Source organism: Equus przewalskii, chromosome 3 (assembly GCF_037783145.1).
Source record: "Equus przewalskii isolate Varuska chromosome 3, EquPr2, whole genome shotgun sequence".
In the NCBI taxonomy this organism is placed as follows: domain Eukaryota; kingdom Metazoa; phylum Chordata; class Mammalia; order Perissodactyla; family Equidae; genus Equus; species Equus przewalskii.
The window spans coordinates 2753984-2780186 of NC_091833.1; the positions used below are offsets into that span (position 1 = coordinate 2753984).

General features: G+C 53.6%; 1 protein-coding gene across 2 annotated transcripts in view; it reads right to left on the reverse strand.

Moving 5' to 3' along the window:
• ZNF423 (zinc finger protein 423) overlaps nt 1–26203 on the reverse strand; it is a 319304-nt gene that overhangs the window by 281206 nt on the left and 11895 nt on the right. The window contains exon 1 of one of the 2 annotated variants that reach the window (XM_008517006.2): nt 21463–21549. The exons of the other annotated variant lie outside the window; for it this stretch is intronic. Within the exon in view, the coding sequence (XP_008515228.2) occupies nt 21463–21529 (67 nt within the window). The 5' untranslated portion in view covers nt 21530–21549. Of the gene's footprint in view, nt 1–21462; nt 21550–26203 lie in introns of those variants that run through there. 2 annotated transcript variants of the gene reach the window in all.

Below are 26203 nucleotides of genomic sequence, written 5' to 3' on the forward strand. Positions count from 1 at the left end.
AAGTTGTCCAGAGTTCACTTCTATCATGTGCAACCACTGAACCCTAAGGGACAGGAAGGCAGCACAGGACCGGAGAACACCAGGATGGTGCCACCATCGTCCCCCGCCCAGAAACCCAGCCCCGAAAGGCACGAGCTCTCTTGGCAGGGGCCAGGGCCCCGCCCCCCGACCTGCGTGGTCCCCTCGGAGGACTGCGAGGACACCTCACTGGGCTTCCCCCGAAGCAGCTGAGGGAAGACACAAACCCCTCCTTACTCAAGGACGGTGGCAGGATCCGCTGGCCCCATCCCTTCCTCCTGGGAACCCCAGAGGGCTCAGGAAGCAACAAGGCGAGGGCAGGTGTGGGGCTGTGCCCAAGGTCTGGCTGAAGCTGGGTCAGAGAAGGCCCTGGGTCACGGTCGCAGCCCAGCCCTCAACGGCTGGGGGACCTCAGACCAGCCCATGACACAGCCTTTCCAAACACCACCCGTAAACTGGGTGGACGATCTGTCTCCCGAGGGGCCGCTCAGCCTGTCACGAGCCCTGGAAAGTTACAGCAACAGGGGCGCAGGCCTAGGGGTGGACAGAGAGATGTGAGTCCCTTTCCTGGGTGGGCACCCTGAGGTTCAGGCGAGAAACATGCTTGGTCCCGAGAACCCCCCAAACCACTCCCAAGCCTGCAAGTTCCTCCTGAACAACCAAATTAACTGGCTCGGCTGCACAGTTTGACCCGGAGAGCTTTGAAAGCCAATATTGTAAAAAGAAAAAACCACACACACAAATTGCTTACAGCTTGATGGGCCTATGACCCCATTTCTCCCCCATTTGAACCCAAAAGCATGGCCCAAGACAGGGCTCTGACTGCGGGAAGCCTGGTGTGTGAGCAGGGAGCCAGGAGCCAGACTTCCCTGGGAGTGTGGATGGCCGGAGAGAGGGAGGGGGCAAGAGGTGGCTGGGTTTCTTATGAAGCAGCCACGGGGCTCCAGCCTCTCTCCTGAGGCTCCCTCTTCCAACACAGGCACCTCAGACAGTCTCCCTCCCACGCCACCGCAGGTGGAGCAGCAGGCTGTCAGGCCTCAGGCTCTGACACGGAACAAACCCAGGCCCACAGCTACGTGACCTGTGGAAAGTTATTCAACCTCTAGAACCTCAGTTTCCCCATCTGCAAAATGAGGGGAGCAGCTCCCTCAGTGGGAGAATGAGGCTGCTCAGTAAATGCAGCCGCCATAACTATTAATGAAAATGCTGTCGGCTCCTTCCTGCCCTGAAGCCCCAACCGCTCCTCCGAGAAGAACAGGGGCCCCCACGCAGCAGCTGGACCAAAACAGATATTGATCTGGGGTCAGAACAGGAAGCGACCTCGGAGTTTCCCAATCTCTCTTGAGCAGTGGGGCTCCCTCGCTTTTCCCTGAATAGTCTAATGTACAACCTTAACAAATAAAAGAAAGAAGAGAGTGGGGGGCCCAGCAACCCCCCCCCCTCAGCCTCCCCCTGGCTGGTTCATCTGGGCACAGTGGGAACGGCGAAGCCAGTCTAACGTCCCACTGGACAGAGAGGGAAGCTGAAGCACAGCGAAGGGGTGTGACTGGAGCAAAGCCACCCAGTAAGCAGGAAGCGGGGCTGGAGCAGGAGCTGTCATGGCCACGGCTCACCTAACCCATGGGCGCTAGCAATGCTAGAGGCCTCCAGGGCCAGGGAGCTGCCCCACGGGGTGGGGACGGCTCATTGTTCCAGCCCAGGGAGAGCGGGAGCTGCGGCAATGGACAGCACACGCGCCCTGTGTAAACAGACAGCGCCAGCCCATCCTTGCTGTGCAGGAACTAAAGCCAGTGCCGCCAGATCTTCTGATTACTTCAAAGAAAACCTAGAAATCTAGATTGGTGTGCAAACTTTCCTAATTTTTAAGTGCTACATTCTAATTCCAAACAAATGTGAATCCCGAGCAGTCAACAAAACAAAATGACTGGCACTGGATGTGGTCCTTGGATCACCAGTTTGCAATGTAATTTCCAGTATTTCACACTCCTAAGTAGGTTTTTTTGGCATTGTGTCAAAACGACAGGAGAGGTGCTGTGAAGCTGTCCTTCCCTACAAATCAGTGTCTTACCCAGGTGGCTAAAATTCTACCATTAGCTATTCATTCCTTTGAGTCAGACATTGCTCTCCTAGAACATTCTTTAAAAAAGAAGATTCCAAAGAGTTCATTGTAAATGTCTTTGTCTAGAGGAGAGACCTAAGCAACATTTCGGTCCCAGAAAAACAGAAATTAATAATAATAGCAACCGTAATAATGATAATTATAACAACAATGGCAATAACTAACCTATACTGAGCCATTACTAGCTCAAGGCACTCTCCCAGGTACTGGGACACACCGCTGACTGAAAAGGTTCCTGAGAGAGAAGAAAGCACATGTCTATTTTAGACAAGAAGCTGCTAACATCCCCCCAAAATACCACTCCCAAGCTGAGATCAGACACTTGGTGTCTTTCCAGCAGGGAAGTATCCACCACATTTGCGATCTCAAAATAAGTCTGGCGTCTTCCAGGGACAAAACTCTCGCTGCCAAATAGCTGGGGCTTGCTGAGGCTCCGGCCACCCGACGTTCTCAGGGAGCGGGCGCATGGAGAGCTGGCGGTGGGCAGGGGAGGGCAGAAGGAGGCAGGGGAAAGTGTAGCTCGACATTTTTCCCTAAAATGCTGATCTTAGGTCTAGACAACAGAAAAGCTGCTGCTGAAATTACTGTGAAGTCTTTCCCCAAAGGCGTTTGGTTACACCGGATCTGCAAGCACACTTGCAGAAGTCCAGCCTCGGCCCATCATGGAAGAGGACTCCGGAAGGGGCCTCCAAGATGACAAACTCAATAAAGAGAACTCGACGCCTGGAGAGGATTTGCCAGGAGGCAGAGCAGGAGCTGGAACATGTGTCCCCGACCCCAGCCCAGAGTGTGGGTCCCAGGCCACAGGGACCACCGCGCGCCTCAGCCTGAATGAGAAGGCCAGGCAGAGCCACGCTCAGGGCAGATTCTCAGGCAGAGCTGTAGGCCTGGAGGCAGGAGAATTGGGGAAAGGGCAGTCAGAGAACAAAAGAAAACAAATAAAACACAAGACCACCAGGCTACCCACTTATCCCAGGGACTTCCTCCACACTCATGGGCTCTGGACCTGCAGTTTTAATCCATCTGTCCTTCGACTCTATCAGAGAAGTAAGTAGCAAAGTACGGTTATCTCCATTTTATCAAGGGCCAGAAAGGTTAAGGCACTAGTCCAGGATCACAGAGCTAGCAGTACGAGGTCTTCTCTGTCCACCTCTCCAACCTCAGTTCACAAACCCCTCTTCAGTGCTCCAACACACTGGCCTTTCATGAGGGCACCCAATGTGCCAAGTCCTCGGCGTGGTGAGCTGTGCACCGTGATCCACACCATCGACACCCTCCCGGGCTCCAGGCCTGCCATCTGCACCAGCTTACTCGTAGTCCACTCTCAGCTCTAGCATTCCTTCTTCTGGGGAGTCTTCTGTTAATCTGAAATCCCCCCCCTGACTCCTAGACACACCCCTGACCTGAGACACATTCTAGCATCACTCCCATAACCCACCTTTCCTCAACAACAAGGCTGCATAAAATCCCACAGAGGCATCGGTAAACTAGAAACTCCTCGGCTCCACTCACAGACTTCTGATGCAGCAGATCTGGGCTGGGGCCTGAGAATCTGCATTTCCAAGTTCCCAGGCTATGCTGCTGCTGCTCCTCTGCTTTCCAACACGGTAGCCACGAGCCTCAAGTGGCTAGTTGGATTAAATTTATATTTAATTAGGAGTTCTTCGGTCACAGTAGCCACATTTCAAGTGCTCAATAGCCACATGTGGCTCGTGGCTACCGTATTGGACAGCACAGACGTAGAATATTTCTTTCACTGCCAAAAGTTCTCGGACAACACTGGCCTAGACTCCAGAGAGCACATATTATCGTTCCCAATCATAGGCTCATCTGTGTATTTGATCACCATTACCTCTTCCGTAGACTATACGCTCCCTGAGGACAGGGACTAATATCGTGCCCAGCTCATATTAAGCCCTCAATAAATATATATTGGATGGATGGAAAGACGGACAAATGGACAGATGGAAGGACAGATGGAAGGGTGATAGACGGATGGATGAACAGATGGATGGTGACAACTCTGGAAGGGGTAGGGACCTCCCAGTGGTCTAATCTCACTCTGGGGGGCTGGCCCCCCATCAGCTAATGGAATGGCAAAGCTTTACACTTCACCTCCCTTGGCTGCCCTCCTAGAATATGAACCCTCCCCACGATCCCATAGCGCCTGTCCCCAAATATGAGCCGCAGAGGACCATCCCGCAGGTGCCAGATATGCGTGCCCTGCCTGTGAGCACGCTCGTTGGGAAAGAAAGTCAGTTCAAAAACGCCCTCGCAGTTTTGAGTTCTTGGACACCTAGCAAACAAGAGCTGACGACCTGCCTTTAAAAGCTCCAGTTCTGAGAGTCTTAAAGACATTTCTTTCCAACTAAGTAACCCAAATAAATTTAGCGACTTTTTTTTATAAGGAGAAATAATTAAAGAACAGATGGTGTTGCTTACTTTGAAATTTTTGCTCTAAAATAGATTTTGTGTGCACCTTGGTTGGAGTTCAACCCCCCGCCCCCATCCGTGTGTCAGAAAGGAGATCAGCTCACTAATTACCTGGCTGTCTTTTCCCTACAAGATCCCAATTTAAGAATCTCGTTTCATTCTAAGAAAATTAATTCAAAATGCCAAATAATTTAAAAATGTATTAAGAGTCCCCTTAGACTAGAAAGCAAAAAGGAGCTTTCATTTGTCTGCTAAAAATCACCTTGGGTAGTCGGATTGAAGTTTAGCTCTTAAGACTCGATCCCCAGAATTGAGCTGTTGGCAAAGCTACTGGTTCCATATGTACACAAAATGTTTCAGCTAAAATCTATGTGCTTTTAAATTGGTCTCTGACCATTTCTCTGCCGCGGTCTCTGACTGCTCCACGCATTTCCCACCCCTTGGAGCCCTCGGAAGCTGGGCTCCTTATTTGCATTGGAGTAACCTATTTCCAGCACACCAAAACCTGTTCACTTTCAAAGCCACTTTTGGAGAATTTATAGCCTGAAATGGAAATAAAATTTGAGACCTGAACAACAACAACAAAAAAAAAGTGAACTGGTTTAAAGGCCGGCTACCCAGAAGTTGAGGCAAATACCCTGAGAAAGCCCCCCAGGGTGGAGGGGGAGAAAACCAGACCCTGGTGAGCCTGCCAAATGTCACCAGGCTGGTTCAGAGGAGGGCCGGAGCTGAGACGCAACGCAATTATTTAAACCCAGAAAGAAAATCCTGCGCTCCGAAATGTGTCAGCAGCTGATTGCTCCAATTCTTCCTGTTTCAGACTGATTCCATGCACAGGTGGGGGAGCTTCCAGGCCACAAGAGCACGTTGGACAAGGGTGTCGCACCTGGACCCTCTGCCTTGAGGAGCAGCTTGCAAAGGTCCTGGCATTGTTCCATCGGACCAACGGAGAGTTTCACTCTAAAGCATTGTGGGGTAGCAGACCACATTTTTCTTTAAACCACAGGTTGTAACAAGAGGGGATTTTCTCTCTCCCTTTGTTTCTCTCTGTCTCTGCCTTTGTCTCCGGCTGGCAGCCCCCCTCCACCCCTGCCTCGCTCTCTCTTCCTCCCCTGGCTCCAGCATGCGAAGGCCTCGTCTGGCTGTCACTCACGCCCTTTTGTGGGCTCCGCAGGCCTCAGGGTATTACAACCCCCCACAGCCCCAGGCCCTCTGCAGCCTCAGAGGCTGAGCTCAAAGGCTGGCTGTGAGTCTGCTCTGACACCCATGAAAGGGTTGGAGGGTGCACCAAACGCTCTGCAACGGTTTCCTCCGTGCCCCAGAGACGGCACCGTGGAGAAAACCGGGCCGTGCCACATCTCCTGTCCTGCTGTCAGGAGGGACAGAAAGCCGAAAGAAGAGCGAGACGGCGTCCTCCCACAGTCCCCAGCTGGCTCAGTGAGTCCTCAGTTCCGACAAGGGCATGGGCAGGAACTCTGCAGTGTGGGGGCAGCACCCAACACACAAACCTGCAGGCTCATTTGGGTGAAAGGCCCCTCGTCGGCCTAAGTCACCCTTGCAGGAGTTTCCGAAGACAAGTTAGTTCAGACCAAGAGGGTGCTACTCCCCCACCTCCTCCTGCAAACGCATGTCCCATTGCAAGGTCCCTGGCAGGGTCAGAGGGATGAGGCCCACACCATGAGTGAGAACTGAGCTCTTCTAGCAACTTCCCTCTCCCCACGTCCCCTGCCCCCACCCCTCGGCCCAGTGCATCCCCTCCTCTCTCTTCTCCCCTGGGAGAATAATAACAGGATTGCTTACTGCAGGCCAGGAAGCATGTCCAGTCTCACCGCATCCCCAAAGCAACCTTCCGAGATGAGAATACTACTGCTACCCCCATTTCACAGATGAGAAAACTGAGGCTCGGACTGGTTCAATGACTTGCCCAGTCAGTCAGCTGCAGAGCCAGGATTTAACTCTTTTCCAGATACGTGAACGGATCCCCAATCCCTCTGGAAGGCCGACAGTGTGGACCCTCTGCCAGCAAGGCCTTGTCCTGGGGCATGACCTGGAAGTCAGGATAGGCGGCCCTGAGTCATCCCCATTCTCTCTTCAGGTCCCCCTAGTGACTAAGGACTTCGGGCACGGCAGAGAGGCCCGTGTAGGGGACAAGGCCTGTGATCGACCTTGAACTTAAAGAGGCTCCAAGTTCTGACCAGCGTCGCTAAAGGGTCAGGAGTAACCTGAGCCAGCCCTTGGATGGCGGCTCCGGCACTATGGCTGGCCGGCCCGTGGCGGCTGGCACCGCCACCTGGATGAGCGCCTCCCTTCTCCATTTCACAGGCCTCTGTTCAGAGCAACCTTTTCTCCTCTGACAACAAAGCGGTGCCCGTTATCAAGCGCTGACTAAGTGCCAGCACTCCACTAAGCACTTTACACACGTTATCTTGTTTAATCTTCACCACCGGGCAGAGGAGCAGGGACAGGGCTGCAGGCTAGGGAGGAAACCAAGGCTCCGAGCAGACGGGGCGCTCAGCTAGGAAGCTCCAGACTGGTATTTGAAAGGGCCTGTGTTCTCAACTGCAGTCCTGTGCTGCCTTCGGGAGGAGATTCTTGGTAGAGATTATGGGTGACTCGTTATCTTCTTTTCATTTTAATATATTTTCAAAATGCTCTGCAACATTCCAAAGGAAAAAAAGGTTGCAACTTGATAGGAAAAAAAGAGGAGGAAAGAAAACGTGAGGGAAGAGTGTTAATATCATTATGTTTGATGGGAACACTTCACACACACACACATACCCAACAGCCTTAATCTGCTATTTATTTGGGGTTTTGTGATTGTCAAGAATTAAAAGTCCCAAAGGCTGATTTTCCTCATCTAGGGCTTAGATCATCAGTTTCAATTTGGGCAAAGGGCCGAGACACAAATTCTTCCTTGTGAGGCTTCTGAGCTACCCAAGAGCCTTCTGAGCCACAGTGAGGCATGGGAGCCCCCAGGCCAAAACCACACAGGCTCCCGCACACGGTTCTCAGGGTTCTCGCAGCAGCCCTGGAGATGGAGACTAGAGCCCTTTCCCAGGCGATGACCTTGAGCCTCACAGGGGCTGAGGACCACACCCACTGTCACTCAGCTTATAAGAGGCAAAGCCAGGCTTCCAAGCCAGGTCAGCCTGCCCCCAAAGTACTTCCAACCTGCTTCTGACGTCCAGTCACCCCAGGCCTAAGGGAGAGCTGCGCTGGATGGTCCTGGGCCAGGGAAGCACCTGCAAAGACGCCCACGTGGTGCCCGAGTGATGGGAGAGCATCACTCAAGTCCTCGGCCCTGGCTGGATTTCCGGGAGGCAGGAGCTCTTGGCCAGGAGACCAGGGTTCCACCAGAGTTCAAGGAAAAAGCTGGGCAAGTCACTTCCCCTCTCCAAGCCTTTCTAGTCCTCAGATCTCATGTTTTCCTACAGAACAGGATCTTTCCTAGGTCTGCCTCGCAGAAGGAAACCCGACCCCTGCTTTCTCTTCCCGGACCCCGCCTCTCTGACAGGCACGGAGCTGCCTAGAAAAGGACTCCACCCTAGGGTGCCCCGTGGCAGAGGCCCTGAGAACGCACCAGGCTGGCACCCTCACCCACCCGCAGCTGCCCTCCTCTCGTATGGGAAAGAAGCTCATGGGCAGGTTTTTAAGGCTCGAAATAAAGTTTAAATATTACGTGGAAATTACTAAACAAATCAAATCACTGTTAAGTGGATGTCATGGGCTTCCTCTAGACAATACGTTTAATGAAGATTATTGTCCTCCTGGTTATAGTTTTAGATTTGCATTTTATTATCAGAGAACCACTTACGCATTACTCCAGGATTTTCATTAGGTAAATAAATTTTTATGTGGATTTCATTATATTCCCTTGGCTGAAATCCTGATCACTTAACAGCAAGAACGCTGCTCCAACATCCTGTGTGTCAATCAGGATGTAACTGTTTCCTCTGGTTGTTGAAAAGTACTTTTTAAAAAATCTGGTGTTGATGGCAAAAGGAAGAGGAACAGGGTGAGAACTCAGGGTAGAGTTTGTGTCCAGTTCTTCCAGTAAAACACACACACACAACCTAAAAAGGAATTTTCTATTTAGAAAGAGATATATGACATATATAAAATCTATGCAAGAAGGTATTGTATATACTATAATATATATCCTGTATAATTTTTTTCCTAGTGTCTTCTCCACCCTGTTTTGGCCACTAAGATGTAAACTGACACAACAGCACCAGGACTAAGAGGACTAAGGTATAGGCTGGTCCTGGAGAAATAAAGTTGAAAGAAACAAGCCTGGAAAGAAGCAGGAAGGAAGAAGGTGGGGGTAGACATTCCTGGAACCGCAGCCATCAGCAGGAAAAAAAATCTTTTCTAAGAAGTCTAATACGAAGCAATTAAGCTAATTGGAATCTAGATTGTACCAGGTGCCTCCGGAAACTTGAGACCAAGGGAATCTCCTTGCTGGAAAAATTACACCTCGATATGAATGAGTGAGGGACTGAATGAATGAAGCAGCTAAAAACAGACCCTAACATTCAGGTCTAATCCATCTGGCCCTACACGACATAGGTAGTTCCAGGTGTCCCTTTTCTACGGCCCGACAAGGTTGCAGAAGAATTTGCTAATAATAAAAACTTCTGCTTATCAAAAAGGGCTGCTGCACGCCAAGGCCTGGGCTGAGCATCATGTGCATTGTGGCGTCCATCTCCAGTCCAGCCAGCCCAGAAAACCAAGAGACAGCCTCCCAAGGTGCCTTTCCTGAGAGCACGTCAGAGAGGCAGACAGCAGCAGGGGCGACACAGTAAGCCACTACGGGAAGGAGCACGAGTCAGGCTCGTTGTCAGAAGGATGCACCAAACGCCTTCACTGGGGTTTTCACGAGGGTTTTCATGAGGACAGCCTTGTGGCATCCTCAACTCTAACTCCTGCCCGGAATCGGGATTCAAATGGTGAGGTCTCATTATCAGCTCTGTCCCTGATTATCTGTGCAATGTGGAGACAGCCGAGACCTCACTGATTCTTGGTTATTGTCAATGATAATAATGGCACCAACCTCACAGAGTTGTCATGAGATTAGAAAGAACTGACACAGAATGAGAGAAAATATTTGCAAATCATATATCCAGAGAACTCCTAAAACTCAACAACCAAAAAGCAAACAACTTGGCTCAAAAATGGGCAAAGGACTCGAATAGACATTTTTTCAAAGAAGACATACAAAAGACCAATAAGCACATGAAAAGATGCTCAGCATCACTAATCGTCAGGGAAATGCAAATCAAAACCACAATGACATACCACCTCACATCCATTAGGATGACTACTATCAAAAAGAAAAAAAAAAAAAACAGAAAATAACAAGCGTTGGCAAGAATGGAGAAATTGGAATCCTTGTGCACTGTTGGTGGGAATGCAAAATGGTGCGGCTGCTATAGAAAACAGCGTGGCAAGTTCTCAAAAAATTAAAAATAGAATTACCATATGATCCAGCAATTCCACTTCTGAGTAGGTGTTCAAAAGAATTGAAAGCAGAGTCCTAAAGAGATACTCACGTTCATAGTGGCATTATTCACAATAGTCAAGAGATGGCAGCAACCCAAGTGTCAATCAACAGATGAATGGATAAACACAATGTGGCACATCCACACAGTGGAATATTATTCAGGCTTAAAAAGGAAGGCAATTCTGCAATAGGCTACAACATGGATGAACCTTGAGGATATTATGCTAAACAAAATAAACCAGTCACAAAGACAAACACTACATGATCCCACTGACATGAGGTACTCAGAGTGGTCAAAGTCATAGAGACAGAAGGCAGCATGGCGGGTGCCGGGGCTGGGGGAGGAGGGATCGGGGAGTTAGAGTTTAATGGTCCAGAGTTTCAGTTTTACAAGATGAAAAGAGTTATGGAGGCGGATGGTGGTAACGACTGCCCAACACGATGGATGTACTTAATACCACTGAGCTGTACACTTAAAAATGGCTCAGATAGTAAATTTTATATGTATTTTAGTACAATAAAAAAATTGGAAAAAAATTAGAGAACTGAATGAAGACTACTTATGTCTAGTGCCTGGAGATAATAAGGACTCATGTTTGTGTTACCACTGAATGTTGTCTACACAAAACCACCAGCCCTTCCTTTTCAACAGTTTTTTTCAGCTGTCAACAACTTTCCGAAACTACCTGGACCCCAATTTCAAGGTGTTTAAGGGCGCAACAAAACCTCCTTAATCTTCAATCCCAAAATTAATCACCCGTGACTCTCACGCGGGGCCTTGACTGAGCATTGCTCTCGGACCTTTCCAAAGGAGAGACTTAAGGCAGATGATCAAAATGAAGACGCCTGAAAGGAGAACCCCCAGATGTAACAGTGGTCCTCTGTAGGGGGAACTTTGGGGGTATTTTTATTTTCCTCTCTATATTTTTGTATATTATTCTCATCATTTGCAACTGAGCGAGTGTTGCAAAATGCTAACGCCCTTCTCTTCCGTGAAGTAGAGAAAATGAAAAAGATAACCGCCGGGCAGCTCAGAAGCATCTTCTCATATATAATGAAAGAGTTGATTCAATTTCCCTGCCCTCCCATTGCCTATCTGACATCATCACCCACTTCTACCTGCCACCTGCTCAGCCCTAGGCACACTGGCCTCCTCACCCTTCCTCAGACATCCGGGCACTTTTCCTCTCAGGGCCTTTGCACGTACTGTTCCCACTGCCTGCAGAGTCACATCACCTCCTTCACGTCTTCACTCAAAGTCACCTCCTCAGTGAGCCCTTCCCCGACCCAATCTATAACTGCCCCTGCTGGTCCCAGCTCCCCACACCTCTCCTCCTTCATCTTCTCCCTTAGCCCTCACCTCCAGCACACCACACACAGTCTACTCACTTATCTTGTGTACTGTCTCCCCGGCCACCAACACCACCAACAGCCAGAGTATCAGCCCCCAGAGGAGAGGGATTGTTGACCTTTCCTTCGCTGCCACACCCAGAGTCCTGCTCCAGCAGCATCAGGTGCTCGGTAATAATTGGTCAGATGGATGAATGAATAAGTGAAAGCTAACTTCAAATCATTCTCACCCACTTATAAAAGCAGCCCCAGGAAGAGTGCGCCCACACTTTCTTAGAGACCCAAGAAGAAACTGCTCAAAGAGCTTGACAGAAACACGTTGACTCTTCTCTGATTCAGGCTTTTCACTAATCCAGAGGGGCCTCCTGCCCATGGACATTAACAAGAGCTCCACGAGATGGCCCATCTCCAGGGTCCTGACCCCACATTCCAGGTCCAGGGCATTTTTCCTGAAGAGCATTTATCACTCAATCAAAGCCACCCACCCTGCCAACACTCTGGTGAACACCACTTACAAGAGGCTCACGATCACTGCTTAAAAATCTCGCTTGTCCTCAAATATCGCCTGTTTGTCTTGGGAACAGTGTACATGAATAGTCGGTTTGTTGGAAGAACATAATATTTTCCTTGGCTTTTAGGCAACAGTCTGGCAAATGAGTTTTCCCCATGTAACTTTCTGATGGCTTTATGTGAGCAGTTAATTAGAATTATACAGACATGTTTATAGAAGTTTAAATGAAGCATAGTTCGAGTTTGTGAAAATATATATAATTACTCACGCCGACACTTCCCACTGAAAAAGAAAAGGCGACATAAGCAAGAGCCCTAAAAGCAACAGCAGGCGCTGGGAAGGGCTCCACCAGCCTCAATGGCCGCACGTGGGGGTACTTGGGGAGACTGAGCCCTGTGGGGAGACCACAGCCCCTCCCCAGCACTCTGCTCATTAGGCTCACACTGCAGCCAGCGCGTCCCCAAGAGGGCCCCTTGGGGTGGGCACCAGGCACCAGGTACGGCCCATGGGGACCCGGGTACACCAGCACACACAGAGCAAGGCCACACTCTATCATCCGACCAGCTATGGAGGAGAGGTCTGGAGACCCGGGAAAGTTCCTTCCCCACCCTGAGGGAGGGGCCCCAGCCTTCCGAACTGAGGGAGGTTTTTGGCAGCCTGAGGACCCGAATCAGGGCAGCTTCGGGGCAGGCTCGCCCAAACTGGGTCCGCTCCCCTTCTCTCCAAGCCCCCACTTGCCCGGTGCGCCCCCACTCCTCCCAGTGCTGCCTGGCCTGGCCTGGGCTTGCCGTTCCCTATCCCCACCCCAGTGCCTTGGGGACAATGTGGCAGCATCCACGTCATGTGGGTGTGTCCATCCACTTCATCTGACCCCTGTCAATGGTCAATCCGACTATTCCAGTCAAGGAATTCCTCAAAATTATTCCAATTCCTTGTCTTCAAACTTAAAAGAACTCTAGCCAACTCTCTCCACCTTTGTGTTGTCTAGAATGACCGGCTGGCTCCCATGCCGGCCTTATGATTTGGCAGCAGCAACACCAAGAAGTGAACGCCCTTCCCAGGTGCGGGATGCGCTCCACAGCCCTGAGAAGGGCTGACCCCACTGTCTCCTGGGCGGAGGGGCTCCCAGCAGTGAAAAAGAATGTCCTCAGGGCAAGGGGACCCAACCCGTGTGGGCAAGGTCAGCTCCAGGCACCCAGATGTGCCTCTGTGCTGCCCACTGGCTTCAGCCACTGAGCCAACAGCCAGATGGGCTGCCCCAGGGCTCCCAGCCGCGCCGCTCCCACGGTGCCCACTGTGGGCTGCCTCCAGGCAAGGACTTCTGCAGAACTAGCCCTTGGAGAAGCCCCTCCAGTGATCTGGTCACTGGAGAGAAAAAGGTCCCAGACTCATGGAGACATTCCGCCTCTCCTCTTCCTCAAAGAGTAAAGAACACAACAAGGAATTCGGGGTTCCGGGGGACAGACAGACAGAAGCAGACAAGTCAGAGGAAAGAGACAAGGAATCCAGGGAGGGCCTGGTGAGTAGTGGTCCTTCATTCGGGCCTTGTTTACTAAACGCCTGCTCAGCGCAGATACTTTCTAACCCCTCCTCCCGCCTCTGGCCTGTCTCCTGAAGCCTAGGGACACGGGAGTGGACAGTCAAACCCCATCCCCTTCCAGACAGAGCTGAGAGTCCAGTGCATGAAGACTGTAAACAGGTAACCACATAAATAAATTCCCACCGAGAATAACATGACATTAAAAGAAGAAACAGAGAGAGACTAACGGGAGCGGGCCTGCTTTGGGGGAAAGGTGGTCAGGAAAGGAGACACTGAATCTGAGCCCAGAAGGAGGAGAAGGAGATGGCCAGGCAGGAAAGGCGGAGAGTGACTCAGACAGAAGGAAAGACATGTGAGCAGGTGGTACAGTCCTAGAACTCGAGGAGAGGAGATAGGGACCAGAAAGAGTAGGATGGAGGGCCATAACGGGACAGGGGAGGGGCTCCAGAACCTTGCATGGAAAGACAGGTGTGACACAGGCCTCCTAGAGTCTGCCTGTCCCCAAACAGCACTGGGGACCTCCCCAGCAGCCTTTCCACCCATTTCTCTCTTGCTGACCCAATTCAAATTTTGTCCATATCCTCAGAGGCCAGTAAATCCAAGGAAAGCTGGGGCTCTCGAGAGCCCCTGGAGCGATGCTCCACACGCTGGCCTGTGACTGGTCTAGGGTATGCAGGGGATGCCATTCTCATCAATGAGGCACAAGGGAGAGACTTAGAGCCAATTAGGGAAAGTATCCTTCCTCTAAAGACAGGCCTGTATATGGGAGCTTCTCTCTCCTGGTCTTTGGACATTGATGTCTGGGAGTGTGATGTCTGGAACCACAGCAGCCATTTCTCCACCAAGAAGAGACAAATTTGAGGGCAAGAGCCAATGTGTTGAGCAGGACGGAGCATAACGATGGAAGGTACCTGGGTCCCTGCTGACAGTGCTGACCGCTCTACTAAGCATTCTGTAGCCACACTCCCCCCAGACTTCTCGTCCTACAAGACATTCCATCCCCTCATGCTTGAGCTGTTTTGAACTTGGAGTGCACGTCTTGCAGCCCAAAGCATCCCAACTGATCTGATCTCTTGTCGGCCAGCCAGTTTTGTTGAAACTGAGTGGCTGGCCTACTGCTCTTCCTCCTTCCAGAAGACTCTTTAGGTTTCCCTGCACCACTCCCTACCCAGGGGAGCCCCAACCAGTCAGAGATGCAATCCTCCCCCAGGAGAATTTCACAACCTCAGGATATTGGAGGAGAAATTCTGTCCAGAGCAGTGAAATGGTCAAAAGACAGATCATAAAGACTATGGGAGGGAGAAACGGGAGAAAGGGCTATGCTTCAGGACACCACCCAGTAACAAGGAGCTGGAGAACCCTCTGCAGACCTGTGTCCATGGTCCTGCTCTGACAAGTAGAGGTTAGGGGTCACGGTGAGCTCTTTCTTAGATCATTTTATCTTTGTAACACCCCTAGGAGGTGGGGACATTTTTCCCATTTTACAGTTGGAGAAAACGGGGTCATGTTAAGAGACGCTCCGGGGCCAAGAGGCCTGTGCTCAACCCACCTCCTCCTCTCGGCACTGGTGTGACCTCGGCCTTGGCGCCTCGCCGCCTCATCTATAAACAGGGATAACAGACTGCCACTTGCAGCGGCCGCGAGGGTAACAAGGGACGCTATGTGAAGGGGACAGAGTCCCGAGTGGGGGGCTGCCCACGATGAGGCCTGGAACCCCCTTCCTCAGGGCGCCGGCCCCAGGCTGCCGATAGCTCTGTTGGGGGGAGGGCGGGGGAAGGGGGGGAGTGGGGGCGGGGTATTGACCAGTCCCACCCCCTGCTGTTGCTTGACTTTTCCTCCTACGAAGTAGACTCTCCAGAAATGTAACCAAATTTCTGGGGCTCTGCTGCCGAGGCCACGGCACCTGGGGTGTGGGATGGGCACCACTCCTCAGCTCCGAGCCCAGCTCCAGCCCAGGTCCTTCGTCAAACCATTCCCTCACTGGACAGGTGTCACTCTGGGCCTGCCCTACCTGAGTGGATTTGAAATGTGTTAGAATCGGCTGAAAAGCCACTCGGGCTAAATCTGCTGAGCAAGCTGGGCGATGTCGCTTGAGTCTAAAAAACAGTCTGAGATCATGAAACGCCTGTCTTCTGGGGGCAGCAGGCTCTAAAGGGAGCCGCTGAGGAGGAGGCCGGGAACGTTCCGCGCAAAGGCGAGCTCCTGGGAATAAGGGTGTGACCTCCTAAAGTGACTCCTTTTCCAGACCTCTGCCCCAGCCAATATGGACATCAGGACGCCTGGCACCCAGGGTCGCTGGAGCAGAGCCAGGGGGCCCAGGGGAAGCTCCTCCAGCCGCAGGGCCTGAGCAGACGCCTCCTCACAGATTAGAGCGGAGCATGCAGAGGACGCCCGGTGCACGGCCGCCGAGCCTCGGGCCTGCAGGGCGCGGGGGGAACGGACCCAGCGCAATCAGGACCCCAAGCCCCCGGGCGCGCGGGCAGCACGTGAGAGCCTGTGGTGAGCGCACCCTTCCTGCAGGAGCGGCCTCCACCCCAGCGCCAGGGCTGCTCCAGGCAGGGTCGTGGGCTGAGCAGTCCCACATCTGCCTATTTGTTTTGAGAGAGAGAAGCAAGAAATTCGAACGATTTTTTCCGTGAAATCTCCAGATATTTTAATGTCGGTTTATTTCTCTTAAATATAGCACAACCCAATCAAAACATATCTGTGGGCAACACTGGGCCTCAGTCCCCAGCCTGCAACCTTAATGGAAAAGGCTGGAAGGGCAACGTCAAGGAGCTGACGCTCAGGTCCGGGCTTCCCTCGCGCTCACCTCGGCGACCCCGACGCCCTGGCGAGTCCCTGCTCGGAGCGCGGTTCCTCCGCCTCCACGAGCGCCACCCACCAGGCCACACCCAGCCCAGACTCGAGCCGCGCTGGGAAGCACCTCTCCTGCGAGAAGCCCCTCCGGCTGGGCTCTTCCTGGAGCCCGAGTTTCCTCCCCGAGCAGGACGGACTTCCGCGCGGGAGGAAGCGCTGCGCATGCGCCGGCTCCAGGCGCCCGTATTTATACAGTTTCGTAAACTGCAAGCGATTATTTTGTTTCATCAGAACAATCACTATGCAAATAACGCTCACCAGCTAATACAAACAGGGCTGTTACACTCACTTCCAGTGTCCATGAAAAGACACTCGGCGGCCCTGACCAAACGCGCTAGGAAGATGCGTAACCAGGAGATGCTCTCGAGTGAGGGAATTAGGCAAATGAGAGAAGGTGTCCTGACCCGGCCCCCAGAGCCCCCGCCTCCCAGCCCCGCCTTTATTCAGCAAGACGACAGGCTGAGATGAAAAGGCTCCCAGAGGACGGGCGGATGTCAGGACTCGAGGAAAAGACAAAAAGCACAGAGAGGGCAGCACGGCTCCCAAATTTGAACAGCCCCCAATTTTCACATTTGTTTTCTGGCGGGGCTGTGGAAAGGGGGCAGGGGAGGGGCAGGGGAGGGGCAGGGGCTTCGCCGGCTGGGCGCGAGCGGGGAGGGCCTGCGGAAACTCCAGGCTGGCTCCTGGTCCCTGCGGCGGGCGCGGGGGCAGCCAGGACACATCCTGTTCTAGGAGTGGGGCTCACACGGGGCCAGGCCCTGGACACAGGACTAGGGCTCCGGATGGGGCGAGTTCCCAGCTAGGGGCAGCCTGGGACCTTGGCTTCCCACAGCCTGTTGCAGGGCAGGAGCAGGTATGGGGACCCAGACAACACACAACCAGGACAGAGTGACGAGGGACTCAGGCAGGAAACCTGGAGGAGGGCCTCAAGTCCTTAGAGGGCCAGGCAGTAGCCCTGGGAGAGTTAACAGCCCCGCCATCAGGATGGATTCCAGAATGTTAGAGCAAGGAAAAATCATCTCACCTCAAACCCCTGTGGTTACGCCTGTGTGATGTGGAGCAAGTTACTTTCCCCTTCTGGGCCTCACTTGCCTCCTCTTTAAAATAGGGATTAGGAAAGCATGCCTCACGACATAGCTGTGATAATACAATGAGATCATAAATTTAAAATGCTTAGTTGAGTCCCTGAAACTTAGTAAATGCTCAATAAAGGTTAGCGATCTGGTCCAAATCCCTTGTTGCCCAGAGAGGGTTGGTGGATTTCCCAGAGTCACACAGCTTAACTGCAGACACAGACCTTGATCCCAGCTCCTGTCTCTCCAGCAGAGATTCAGGGGAGGAATGGGTGGAGGCTGGGGCCTGGCTTTGCCTGAGGCCCCTCGGGAAGTGCACTCTGCAAGGCAGCGTGTAGGAGGGACCGCTGGAGCCTTGGCTCCCTGGGGCTGGGGGAAACCAGAGCCTGGCCCTGGCAGGGCCTCCCAGGGGCCCAGGCAGGGGCAGCTGTCCAGAACTGTCTGTCCATGGAGGGGGCAGGGAGGCTGCCACTCGGAGCACGCTGTGTGCCAGTCCCTGGGGCTGGGCCGGCTCAGCCTGCTGGCTCCATCCAGAGCCCGCCCCAAGGGATGCTGGGGGAGGCAGCCAGGATCAGAGCCGCCGGCTGTGCACTCCCCTCCCCCAGCAACAGGGGACTAAAGTGGGTCAAGGAGGAAGGAGGGGGCCCAGGAGGGCTGGGGGAGGGGCCCGAGGAGCTCAGAAGGCACCCAGAGGGAGGAGACCAGGAGAAGATGCCTGGAAAAGCAAAACCATGTGTGCAGTGGGCCTTGGGGGGCCAGGGCAGAGCAGTGCCAGGGACCTGGGGGTTCTCAAAATCACCTTAGAATTCATCCAGGGAGACCTTAGCCTGCCCTGCCCCCGAGGGCTGGTCCTTCCCTTTCTCCCACCCCTGGCTCCATCTTCCCCCAGCCGCTCAGCCTCTTCCAGAGCCCCCACATCCCACCGCCCCCAAGCCACGGGGTCTGCGAGGAGCTCTCACAGCCGGCTTCGGCCTCTGGCTCAGACCCAGACATGGGCCCAGCTTGGCCCAGCTGTCCAGCCAGGAGGTGCGGTCTGAGGAGGGTGGGGAGAAGCCATCCAGCTGACCCCATGCTGGGCCCAGGCTCAGCAGGACTGTGGTGGTACCAGGCCAAGTCAGGCCCGAGTCACCAGGGAGAACGGTCAGAGCAGCCCCACGTCCCCCCAGAGGCATCCTTGGGGAGCCTGGTGCAAAATGAAAGGGAGGGAGGCAGGAAATGCCAAACAGGGCTGTTCCCTGCCAGGCGGGGAAGCCAGGCCCCTCAGGGCCAGGGGCTGGGGGCCCACAGTGCAACCCAGGAGACTGGGGTTAGCCGTCAGCCTCCACCCCTGGCTGGCCCTGGCCCAATCATCGGCTTTTCTCCCAGCTCCCCCACCCTGCATGGCCCAAAAAAACAGGGCAACAACCACCCAGGCAACTCGATATGGTCCAGAAGCCTCCAGGGTCCCTGGGTTCCAGGAAGCCGGCGCAGGAGGGGTGGAGGGCGGGGAAGGCAGAGGGCCGGTGCCGGGAGAGGCGTTTCAGGAGCCGGGAGAGGAGCTGCTCCCGGGCTTCTCAGCCAGGACGGGCCGGCCGAAGGGCAGCCGGAAACTGGCCGGCAGGTTCACACACCCTCAGGTTCAACTCAGTCTCCAGGGCAAATGTTGAGGGCGAAGAAGATACAGGCTCCAGGCCAGGTCTCCGGCCCAGGGGGTGGTTTGAGCAGAAACAGAGAGGCTGAGAGGCTGGGCCCTTTAAATCTTGGAGTCCCTCAGCAAGGCCACCCACCCCTAACCACCACATCCAAGATTCCTGGGCTGAGCTAGCTGGTCCCTTGGGGCCTGAGGGGAGGAGGGAGACGCAGTAGACAGGAGGACTCCCCACCCTAAATACAGCAAGCAAGCAGCTCCCATCTCCACCTGGCAGAACAGAGGGGCTGGCCTGGCTGGGTGTGCAGTTCCTAAGAAACCAGGAAGAAGGTACAGCCCTGTCCATCACCCACCCCAAATGTCCCGGGGACCTGGCCTCAGCCTCCTACCCCCAAACTGTGCAAGTCCCTTCTCCCCCATGTGAACTTCAGGAGCAGACCTGGGCAGGCAGGAGAGGGGGAGAGTAGTGGCAGGGGGCGGCGGGGGGGGGGGGGGGTGGCCACCAGCTGGGTCCTCAAGGGTGTTACCAGCCTCAGAGTTCATAACTGTTTATGGGTCTGTCTCCCAGGCCAGCATGGGCTCGTGGGGGAGGAGGGCCGCCTGCTCACCAGGCACATAGAAGGAGGCCCTGGGAGTAACTGGGGTAGGCCCCGTGGTGTCAGGCAGCCCAGCTGTGACATGTGACCTTGGACCTCAGGCTGACCCTCAAAGTTCCGTCACCCGCAGGATGGCAAACGTAATGGTGCCAACCCCAACGGGCTGTCAAGGGATTCATGAGAAAATGTATATAAAGCACTCAGCATGTGCTGGGCAGTCAGCCTCAATATATATGATCAATGAATGTCCTTACCCTCTTCTGCCACCCCCATGTCCCAGGTGGAACCTGTCTCCAAGAGAAGAGCAGGACTGGAACTCTCCTGATAAAAGAAGGCAGGACAGGATGCACAGAGACGTCTGCGGACAGGCCCAGCCTCACCCTGCCCGCATGAGTAGGGAACTGAGCTCGGACCTAGAACCCGTGACAGGCCTGGCACTCCCCGGATGAGTCTGAGCAATGGGTATTTTGAGGCAATGAAGACAGGAAATTCAGAAGAAAGCCTGTTCCGATAACCAGCTTAGGCTGACTGTGGATGCAGCGGGCACATGGGACAGCTGTCTTCTCACCGGCCTGGCTGTGAGCTCAGGACTTGGGTAATAGTGATGGAGCATCAGCATCTCCCTTCCACCTCCAACCCTAACGATGTGCAGCGGAGGTCCCAGGCCTGGTGAGCTGGGGTCAGGACCCCTGTCCATGGGACGCAGGGACCTTGGAAATGAGCAGCCTGACTGACGGCTGGACACCGGCCCTGACACACACGCGCCATATGAGCCAGGGCAGGGCTGTGGACGTCTCAGGATCTCCCTTTCTCATCTGGCAAATGAAGAGGGACCCCCTCCAACGTACTCTGGCTACTTGCAGGTGCCTGTGAGAACCTCTGGAACAATGTGGCACTCAGAAGTCGTCTAAGCTCAAGGCTCAGAGGCCTGCTCGGGGGGCTCCCCAGAAAAGACCAGTGGGCCACCCCACACCCAGCAACCTCTTCCACTACCCTCCCCTGCCTCTTTCTTCATCTGTGCTCCAGCCCTTCTAGGAGAGCCCACTACACTTGTCCCTGTCCCTCCAGACATACATACTCAAAACTCCCCCAGATTTTGTCCCATCAGGTCCTCATGGGCAGGGACCACGGCCTTTCCTTCTCCCTCCTACCCATCCATGCAGGGCTGGGCCCAAGGCAGGGGGAGGAGGCCCTGGGAATGAGTTTCAGAGCCAGAGGGGACCATCCACCTCCCTTTGTGTTTCCCTCTCATCCTCCCAGGCCAGCTGACACATCACATCCTCTGAAATGGCCTTCCAGGACAGCTGTCCAAGGCTGAGACGCCAGAGCCGTCTGCCCATGAAAAACTACATATTGGTGTAACTGTTCACACTTTATCAATCCCACTACCACACCCCCAACTAAACTGTAAGCTCCCTGAAGGCAGGGACCCAGCCTTCTCACTCATTACTGAGCACCAGCAATAGCAGAAGCCCACTAGCAGAGCCAGAAATACACAGCCAGGGAATGAATGAAGTCAGGAAGTATCCATCCTGTGAATGAATGAGTGAGCGAATTTTAAGTGGCAAACCCAGAATCATGACTCAGATCTGTCTGCTAATCTTCTGTCTGTAATTTCTTGAACACATACAAATGCACTCAAAACAGCACTCCCACGCCGCATACCCCATACCTGCAGGCCTGGGCGCCATGCAGGGGCAGAGCACGGCTCTGGGGCCGGGGTCCCTGCTTTCGAAGCCTGTCTAGTCCTAGCTGTGGGACACGGGCGATTTATTTTCCCACTCTTGACCTCAGTTTCCTGCTCTGTAAAAAGGGGGTAATCCCAGTCCCTACCTCCGAGGTCGCCGTGAAGCTTCAGTGAATTACGGAGTGTGAAGTGCTCAGAAGCAATCAATGACATTTACTGTTGATTATTATACACTCACGGATGGCCCGCGCTGCTTCCCACCGCCCTCCCCCTGCCCCGCCCCCGCCCCCGCCCCCGCCCCGAAGCCAAGACCAATCGGCGCTCCAGCCGCAGCGCCCCCGAGGCGCACAGCTGGCCAGCGGGCCGCGGCCCACCCCCGCCGGCCCCCAGCTGCCAGCGCGGGGCCTGGGACTCAGGAGTCCTGGGGTCGCCGAGGGGCGGGCGGCGGGGGCGGCCCGCCGTGCAGAACAAGCCGGGGCCCACCGGCGGCGCGAGCGAGCCTTCCCAGCCGGCCCCCCGCCGCGGCCGCTTTGTGCCCAGCCCCGGGCTGAGCGACTGCGCCGCGGCCGCGGAGCCTGCCGGCGGGAGGGGCGGCCCGACGCGCTCCCAGGACGGCCGCCTCAAAGGGTCCCGGGCCGCCCCGCGGGCCAGGCAGGCCAGGCCGGGAGGGGCGCGTTCCTGCTCGCTGGCGGGAAGAGCCCCGAGGCCCCCTCCCAGGGCCCCTCCCCGTCTCCTGGCCCGCCTCCTCCCCAACCCTGGATCTCTTCGGCCTCTCCCACCCCGACCTCCCCCGCCTCCGTCAGCTCCTCTCATCCCCGTCCCCCTCCCCTCATCTCCTAGGACCCAGGTCACACCGGTTAACTCTGCAGGCAGACCCCAGGAGGGCCCTGGAGGCCCCTAGATCCCACCTCCCGTCCTGGAAGTCTCTGCCCTCCCCGATCCCACCAGCCTCGGGTCACAGCCCTGGCTTGGAAACGAGCTGGTTCTGGGCTGGGCTTCTGAGAGAATGGGCTGTGGGAGCTTCCTGGCCTCATTTTCCCATCTGTCAGATAGGGGGTGGGAATGTGCGTCCAGTGCCAGGCACTGGGGACACGGTAGTGACCAAGACAGGCAGGGGCTCTGCGGGTTGGTGCTCACAGCCCCCCTGCCCAGGGAGGGACCATCCACTGAGACCTCCTGGTGATGTGCACAGGGTTACACTGCCATAGGACCACATGGTTTGGGGAGGAGGGCAAGGAGGCTTCTAGGGCAGGACTGGGAGCCAGAAGCCATCCTTGCCCAGAAACAGCCCCATCAAACGGACTCACCACCCAGAGAAGCCTCTCTGAGCCTGGACTGTACCACAGAAACCAAGGAAGGCTGGGCCAGTGGCGGGTCCTCCCAGGGAAGGACCCCTTCCTCCCACATCCCTCAGCCCCTTCAGAGCACCAAGTGCATAGGCTTCCAGCCCCCAGCTTCCATCATGCCTCCCCCATCACCCTGGGCTCAAATGTCACCTCCAGACGGCCCTGTCTGGACAGCCTCTCCCACCACTCCCTATCCCAGGACCTGCTTTGTTTCCCAGAAATTATGTTACTGACTCATGTACTTGTAGGTGGCCTTTGCCTCCACTAGAATAAACTTCTCTCCTATCCACCGCTGTGGCCTCAGCACCTTGAACAGTGCCCAGCACGCAGTAGGTACTCAATAATCGTGTGTGGGATGAAGAAATAAACAAATGAATGAATGGACAAACAGGTAAGATAGACCTTAAAAGCGTAGAAACCCAAGCTGTACCCAGCTAAGAGGATTCCATGACAAGTGATCAAATGAGTCTGGAAATCAGAACTAACATCTGAGAGAGTCCCGCATTAGCATTTGAGAGGCTCTGTCAAAAGTTTTAAAAACTTTAACTCCATTTACCAGTGTTTGCCAAATGTGTCTGGCCACAGAAAACATTTTTTATTCTTTTAGTGGAAAATCAACAAAATCCTGGAATACATTTTGGGAAACACCAATATAAACTCATTTCCCACCCTCACAGCCCGAACTTTACAGTTGGTAAAGTGAATCATAGAAGGAGAAAGAACTTTCTTCTGTCTTTTGTGAGGTCAGATCTAGCATAGTGCTTGGCACAGAGGAGGTGCTCCAAAATTATTCAAATGAATGGCTATAAAGTAAATTCACAACGAAGTCTAACCCCCATGTGCATTTTCTCTGCACCTACCCCAATAGTCTGACCCACGCAAGCAGCAGCAAGAGCCCCTTCCCCCTGGAGGCTGGCGCTCACAGTGCACACACATGCACATGCACATGCACATGCATACGTGTACACACAGAGGCAAACTCGAGCCAGCACACACACGCACACATACAGATTCATGCACTCACATATGCGCATACACATAGACAAAGACACATGCACACACAGACACAGGCACACACGTGCACACCAATTCTGGGACACAGGCCCTCCCACACAGCCCCCTTCCTCATGCCTGTCCAGTGCACACCTTAAGAAAGGTTGCTGTCCTTGATGAGAAGGGGAGAATGGACATGGGGGCGCAGAAGCCTCATTCACAACCTGGTACCACCAAGAGGCTGGGGCGCCCCAGCAGGTGACAGATTAAAAGCTAGGTTTTTCCCACCCATTTTTTCTGGCGCTGCATTCTGAGCACCAATATACAGAGAGAGAGAGAGGGCAAAGTTAGGCTACTCCAGAGTGACCGTGCCCCATCCCTCTGGATGGCCATTTCGGTTTTACAAAGCTTTTGCTCCCTCCTGAGACTTTCCTGGGAGCAGAGCCCTCATTCCACAGAAAACGAAGCTGAGGCTCACCAGCAACGTGGTGAGAATATGAGTGAGATGAGGGGTGGGAGCCCAGGTCTGCCTGCTCAGAATATCCTATGTCCCAGAACCTTGGGATCCCAGGTTGCTCCCAAGGCAGGCCTTGGCCTGGATGAGTGGCAGCAGCAAGATCCACCACTCGCCCTCATCCTTGCCCTGCCCCCAGGCACAATTCTGCCACAAGGTCATTGTATGACCTTGGATAGCTGACTTGCCCTCCCTGGAAAAGTTTAACCATTCACGTGAGAAGGGAGCTCAGCTGAGGATCCATTATCGCCTCTGAAAAAGAAAGTCCGACATGCCCACCTGAGCGCTCAGAAGTGTCAAGATTAAATGAGATAGAGCCTGTGAAGTACATAGCCCAGTGCCTGCACAGAAGGGGTGTTCGTTAATGTTGGCTGCCCTTGGTGTTGTGAGTCCATCCTTCTGGGCCCAAATCAAACACTAGCCCCTATTCCAGGCCTTGCCTGATTCCCCCATCAAAAGGAATCCCTCCAACTTCTCTCAGCCCTCAACCTCCACCTCTGTCTTGGACTGTCCTGTCTGGTCCTGTTGGTTAGGGTCTTACATCCTCTCCAGACTATGGGTTCCCTGAGAGCATGGCCTCCATTTGGTTCATCTCTGCATCCTCCTTGGAGCCCAGGCTGAGAGTCTCAGCTGAGTAAGATACTCAGGATCTGGAAGGAAGGAAGGAAAAGAAAGGAGGATGGATGGATGAATGGATGGATGGATGATGGACGATGGATGGATAGATGATGGATGGATGGATGGATGGATGGATGGTGGATGGATGACAGATGGATGGATGATGGATGGATGATGGATGGATGGATGATGGATGGATGACGGATGGATGGATGACGGATGGATGGATGGATGGATGGATGATGGATGGATGGATGATGGATGGATGAATGGATGGATGGGTGATGGATGGATGGATGGATGGATGGATGGATGATGGATGGATGGATGGATGGATGGATGGATGATGGATGAATGGGTGATGGATGGATGACGGATGGATGGATGACGGATGGATGGGTGATGGATGGATGGATGGATGGATGGATGGATGATGGATGGATGGATGATGGATGGATGGATGATGGATGGATGACGGATGGATGGGTGATGGATGGATGGATGGATGAATGGGTGATGGATGGATGGATGACGGATGGATGGATGATGAATGGATGGATGGATGATGGATGGATGGATAGATAGATGATGGATTGATGGATGGATGGATGATGGATGGATGGATGGATGATGGATGGATGGATGATGGATGGATGACGGATGGATGGGTGATGGATGGATGGATGGATGGATGGATGGATGATGGATGGATGGATGATGGATGGATGACGGATGGATGGGTGATGGATGGATGGATGGATGGATGGATGGATGACGGATGGATGGGTGATGGATGGATGACGGATGGATGGGTGATGGATGGATGACGGATGGATGGATGATGAATGGATGAGTGATGGATGATGAATGGATGCATGATGAATGGATGATGGATAGATGGATGGAAGGAAGAAGAGACAGGACTAAAGGACTAGCTGAGGGAAAGAAATGCCCAAACCCCCAAGCTCCACATTCAGTGCAGTGCCCCCTTCTGAAGAAGAAATAAAAATGGTCTATGAACATAAGAAAAATGGTCAACTTCACTAGTAATCAGGGAAATACAAATTAAAACAATGAGCTGTTTCTTGCCCACCAGATTGGCAAAACGAAAAAGACAGGGAAAAGACAAAAGAAAGAGAAAAAAAGAATACATCCTACGTGGGCAAGGATTAGGAGAAACATGCATTCACACACTATTATGGAAGGATAAAGCGACACAGCCTTTGTGGAGGGCAATTTGGAGCTCTCTCTCAAATTTTTCCAGCAACTCCTCTTTGACCTAACAATTCCACTTCTAGAAATCTAGCCTAAGAAACATGAAGATTTATAAACAAGGATGCTCCCTGCATCCTGTTTATAACAGTGAGAAACCGGAAGCAGCTTAACGTCCATCAATAGAGTATCGTAGGTAAATTC